Source organism: Miscanthus floridulus, chromosome 2 (assembly GCF_019320115.1).
Source record: "Miscanthus floridulus cultivar M001 chromosome 2, ASM1932011v1, whole genome shotgun sequence".
Classification (NCBI taxonomy): Eukaryota; Viridiplantae; Streptophyta; class Magnoliopsida; order Poales; family Poaceae; genus Miscanthus; species Miscanthus floridulus.
Genome location: NC_089581.1, coordinates 161,624,673 through 161,630,101, shown reverse-complemented (window position 1 = coordinate 161,630,101; position 5,429 = coordinate 161,624,673). Strand labels below are relative to the sequence as shown.

Genomic DNA, 5,429 nt, shown 5'->3' with positions numbered 1-5,429 from the left:
AACTGAAAAAGTACAGCTTATAAGCCAAGCGAACAGGGCGATATCTACCGTAACCCATGTTTTTTCAAAACTGAAATCATGAGGAAATTTATAATTGCCCTTGCCCCTGTCCAGCCGGTCCCACATACAGCCTTAAAAACAGAACACCTGCCATGCTGTCCTTTTCCCTCCTTCAGAGCTTTGGATGGAAAGGGGAAATTCTCCAACCAGGCTCCAGTAAGAGCCACCTGCAGCGGCTATCATTAAAGCAATCAGGCCAGGCGTTAAGCCAATCAGCCCTCCCAATCCCACCCTTAATCAGCTCATCCAGCTCCCAAATCTTCCATTATAACCCAAGATTCCCCTGCTCTATTTCTCCTACTGCTAGTACTCTCCCCACAAGCAGCCCCCCTCCATGATAGTGCTCCCTCTGAGCTAAAAGGCTCTCTCACCTACCCACCCGCTCACACTCCCAGTCCCCGCCGGCGATGGCCGCAATGCCGGCGCCGGCAGTGGGCTTGGCCGTCCTGGTGCTCTTCGCCGCCGCCCTGCCGGCTCTTTATGCCGATGACCTCAACACCGACGCGCAGGCGCTGCAGGCGCTACGCTCGGCGGTCGGCCGCTCGGCGCTGCCGTCGTGGAACAGCACGACGCCCACGTGCCAGTGGCAGGGCGTCACCTGCGAGAGCGGCCGCGTCGTCGAGCTCCGCCTCCCCGGCGCCGGGCTCATGGGCAGCCTCCCCTCGGGCGTGCTGGGCAACCTGTCGGCGCTCCGCACGCTCTCCCTCCGGTACAACGCGCTCACGGGGCCCATCCCCGACGACGTCTCCCGCCTCTCCGAGCTCCGGGCGATCTACTTCCAGCACAACAGCTTCTCCGGCGAGGTCCCGGCGTCGCTGTTCGAGCTCAAGAACCTCGTGAGGCTGGACATCGCGGGGAACAAGTTCACCGGCAAGATCTCGCCGGACTTCAACAAGCTGATCCGCCTCGGGACGCTGTACCTCGACGGGAACAGCTTCACCGGCGAGATCCCCAAGCTGCAGCTGCCTGCATTGGAGCAGTTCAACGTGTCGTACAACCAGCTCAACGGGTCCATCCCCAGCACGCTCCGGAAGATGCCGAAAGACTCCTTCTTGGGCAACACGGGCCTCTGCGGGGGTCCACTCGGCCTGTGCCCCGGCGAGTCCGCGCCCACGCCGGCCGGATCGCCGGAGTCGCAGCCGGGAGCGGTCGTCCCCGCCGACGTCGGTGGCGGCAAGAAGAAGAAGCTCTCCGGCGGCGCCATCGCTGGCATTGCCATCGGCTCCGTGTTCGGCGTGCTGCTCTTGCTCGCCCTGCTTTTCTTCCTCTACCGCAAGAGGTCCAGCGCGCCCCGGTCGGCGGCGGCAGTGGAGAAGGGGCGGGAACTCGGCATGGAGCCTATGGATGTCGAGCCGAAGGGACAGAACGGCTCAGCAGCTGGCGCAGGCGGCCACAACGGCGCTGCGGCGGCCGTGGCAGTTCCGAACGCCGCGGCCGCTGCGGCTACTGCGGCGGCAGCGAAGACCGGCGGGTCGACCGGGTCCAAGAGGCTCATCTTCTTCGGCCCCATGGCGGCAGCCCCGCCGTTCGACCTGGAGGACCTGCTGCGCGCGTCTGCGGAGGTGCTGGGCAAGGGCGCGTTCGGGACGGCGTACAAGGCGGTGATGGAGAACGGGTCCGCCGTGGCGGTGAAGCGCCTCAAGGACGTGGACCTCCCGGAGCCGGAGTTCCGGGAGCGCATCGCGGCCATCGGCGCCGTGCAGCACGAGCTGGTGGTGCCCCTCCGCGCCTACTACTTCAGCAAGGACGAGAAGCTCCTCGTCTACGACTACATGTCCATGGGCAGCCTCTCCGCCCTGCTGCACGGTAAAAAACTTCCCCCCTTCCACCATTTTTACCGTTTCTTCCTGACGAGTTCGTTACCCCCGTACTGTCGGTGGGCGGGTTGGGTGAGGACGATCATTTCTCCCGACACAGCCTGGCAATATTCTGGGACAGGTAAAGAAAGAGGGGGGAAAAATAAAAAGGCTCCACGAGCTCGTGGTGCTCGGCACGAGCCAGCACGGTTTCCGAAAGCCAAAGCCGACGGCAGCCGGCGTCGCCGAGCAGAGGCGCGCGCGAGATGGTTACGGATTTGCTAGGTGTCGCGTCCATTTCGCCGGATCCATCCCCGGCGTTTGGTCTGGTCCGCATCCGTGGCGGCCCTCAATCAATTCGCTGGAACCTGTCTGCCTGCCCCAAGCGGCCTAGCCCCTGGCAACCGAGCCCGCCGCCCCGGGGTGCTGCTGCTTCTTTTCCGCCATGCCAAGCGGCGTAGTTGCTGCGTCGCTGCGAACGAACCAACTGCTTGCGAGCAATTGGTTATAGCGGCATTGGCAGGTGGTAGCCACAAACTGAGCTGGCTCAGAGCTGCCTTGGATCTACTAGTCTAGTTTAACGCCAGCCGTGACAACCATTAGCCTCGTTTCAGCTTATTCGCTCCTATCTGGCTTATAATCTACGGCTTGAACAGTACCAGCTAGCAGTACTTTCAACCGTGTCTTGTAAGTCAACTCAGCCGAAACGATCAGGCTGCATGACTGGTCCCATTCGAGCTCCCTGGTTTGCATGCATGGTCTTTGGAACATGCTTCGCTTCGCTGAAAAGTACGGTCGGTTGATTTGAGTAGTAATCGTAGATTCGTGGCGGCAGTAAAGTTCCAGGGCAAGTTGCGCATGCATGTGAGCCGGTGTCCCGAGTTGCAGGTAGTGTAGTTTCGCTGATCCATGTGGCATTAGTTGGCGCCACTGTTCCTCTTCCTCGGGATTCCTCTCTCTCTCTCTTCCCTTCTCGCGCCAATTATTAGCCTCGCCTAGCGTACGGGTTTTAAAGAATCATTCAAAAAGCCCGGACCGCCGGCAAGATGGCACCGGGTACGTCCGGGTGCGTGAGACGTGTAACCGAAGCAATCGTGCTGTATCATCTGTACTACGCGCCGCAGTAATTGGCATCGGCCGTGAATCCAGCAGCTGACATTCCTGTACTCCTCCTTCCTTGTGACGCGAACCATGTAGGGGTAATTGTAATGACGTGGTGCGTGCGGATCTCGTGGTCATGTTATGTTTCTCCTCTGGTGTGTTGTGGTGACGCATCGCAATTCGCAGGTAACCGTGCCTCCGGGCGGACACCGCTGGACTGGGAGACGCGGTCGGCCATCGCGCTGGCGGCGGCGCGCGGCGTGGCGCACATCCACTCAACGGGGCCCACGGCGTCGCACGGCAACATCAAGTCCTCCAACGTCCTGCTCACCAAGAACTACGAGGCGCGCGTGTCGGACCACGGCCTGCCCACGCTCGTCGGCCCTTCCTTCTCGCCCACCCGGGTGTCCGGCTACCGCGCCCCGGAGGTCACCGACATCCGCCGCGTCTCGCAGAAGGCCGACGTCTACAGCTTCGGCGTCCTCCTGCTGGAGCTGCTCACGGGGAAGGCGCCCACGCACGCCGTCGTCAACGAGGAAGGCCTCGACCTGCCGCGCTGGGTGCAGTCCGTCGTGCGGGAGGAGTGGACGGCCGAGGTGTTCGACCAGGAGCTCCTCAGGTACCAGAACGTGGAGGAGGAGATGGTGCAGCTCCTTCAGCTCGCCATCGACTGCTCCGCGCAGCACCCCGACAGGAGGCCCGCCATGTCCGAGGTGGCCACGCGGATCGACGACATCCGCCGTTCCAGCCTCGGCGGCGGCGACCGGCAGGCCGCCGACAGCGCCGAAGGCGACGAGCCATCTCTATAACCGCCATAGCAGCAGCTGCTGCTCCCCTGATTTCCACCATACGTACTTGTCAGCCTCGGTGAATGAAAATTGCTTAGTTCTTTTCTTTTGCATGGATTGATATTGCTCTTGCTCCCCTGGCTACTTTTTAATTGATTCGTCAGCAACTTGTGCATGTACGTTTTTCTCTTTTTTTTCTTTTTCTTTTTCTTTTCTTCTTCTTCTTTATCTTTTTTTGGGCCTCTCTCTCACGGGCTTTGATTCTATTCTATAGCACATGTCCCTGTACTCTTTTATTCTTGGAAAGCAACATTTGATGATGCCTTGCCTGTATCTGTATCTGTATCTAACACCGACATCACTACCAGCTGCACCAGTATGTGTATTGTTTGCTATATTAAAAAATACGCACGAAATGAAATGAAATGAAATGAAATGATTCATCTATGGACCATGGTAGCTCGGCTTTCGTTGCCAAGCCTTGCTTCAACCTCTCTTATCGTGGTTGTTAGGGGGAGGTAATGGTTGTTGGCTTGGCATATTCTCTTGCGTAATTAACCTACGGGGGTAGCGCCTTTTCTGGTTGAGTTGAGAAGATTGCTGCCTGTGCGGCCTGCTGATGAAAGCTCTGCTAATGGCGTCGCGTTCGTAGCTTGTGAAATCTGGTTGGTCTTATTTAGTAGGTCAGAAAGAAGGAGGCGTGCGTGATGTGTTTATCTACGAGTGTTGTTGAAGTAAAATGACAGAAAGAGACCTGTGATTGTGTGGAGTTGTGTTCATCTGCAGTTACCTGTGAAAATGACAGAATGTCGCATATGGTTGGTGCGTGCCTTGTTCAGTGCATTGCTAACTGCAACGGCATGGGGATCATTCAAAAATATAGAAAGATTAGGATGCCATCACTAATGTTATATACAGATATATAATAGTATATCAGGTAGGTACGTAGCAGTGATTTTGTTCGCTACTCTACCGTAGTCAGCAGCATTCGGCAGATCCATTGTACAGTAAGTAACCTTATTCTGAAATTTGAAACTGCTACTGCATTATGGACAGTGCAAACTGACAATCTGAATCGTTTGATAAGTGTGCATCGAGATGATTGGCGTGGTATCATTCAATCATAAGATGAGCATCTCCCAACCAACAGAAAAAAAAAGAAAGAGAAAAGAACACCATCCATTCCTAGTTCCGATACCGATTATACATAGGTTAGGGTTGCTGTTGTGAAGTTTCTACTTCAGATTTTTCTTTCCCCTGCATTTTTCCAGTAGCGTCTTAGCCGACGCCTCGAGTGAATGAACTGGACCAGTGTGCTGTCCTATGTCAAACCAGCTGGCGTACTCGATGCTGGCATCAATTCGCTTTGCCTCGTCGACACTTGCAATCAATAAAAAAATGCTAATGGCAGTTAAGCAGCATTTAGTACTGCCAACACCTCCATAATGGAGTTGCACGGCCAAAGCAGTTGGCAAACGTTTCACTCGTCGCCTGAAAATTTTTACCAGACGCAAATTTTTCGTTGGTGTGATTTCCTGGAACAGCCCGAGACCAGCAAGAAGAACTTGCTGGCTGGCTGGAGCTGGAGCGGACAGTGCGCGCTGCTCACTAGCTCAGGCAGGCTGCCCTGTCGGCTGGCCAGTGTTGCGGCATCAGTGCATGACCCAGGCTTACAGCCTCAAAG

General features: G+C 56.7%; 1 protein-coding gene across 1 annotated transcript; it reads left to right on the top strand.

Annotated features, from left to right (window-relative positions):
* The first annotated feature begins 285 nt into the window (after positions 1-285).
* Positions 286-4,128, top strand: LOC136535396 (probable inactive receptor kinase At1g48480). Its single transcript, XM_066527675.1, has 2 exons — positions 286-1,866; positions 3,144-4,128. Exons 1-2 carry the CDS (start codon positions 468-470, stop codon positions 3,764-3,766), a joined length of 2,022 nt encoding a protein of 673 aa, XP_066383772.1. The 5' UTR covers positions 286-467; the 3' UTR covers positions 3,767-4,128.
* Positions 4,129-5,429: the final 1,301 nt, after the last annotated feature.

Excerpts from the sequence above, each read along its gene's own strand:
- LOC136535396 (XM_066527675.1), top strand. The coding sequence starts at position 468 with ATGGCCGCAATGCCGGCGCCGGCAGTGGGCTTGGCCGTCCTGGTGCTC. Across the intron at positions 1,867-3,143 it reads CCTCTCCGCCCTGCTGCACG|GTAACCGTGCCTCCGGGCGG; the intron begins GTAAAAAACTTC and ends CGCAATTCGCAG.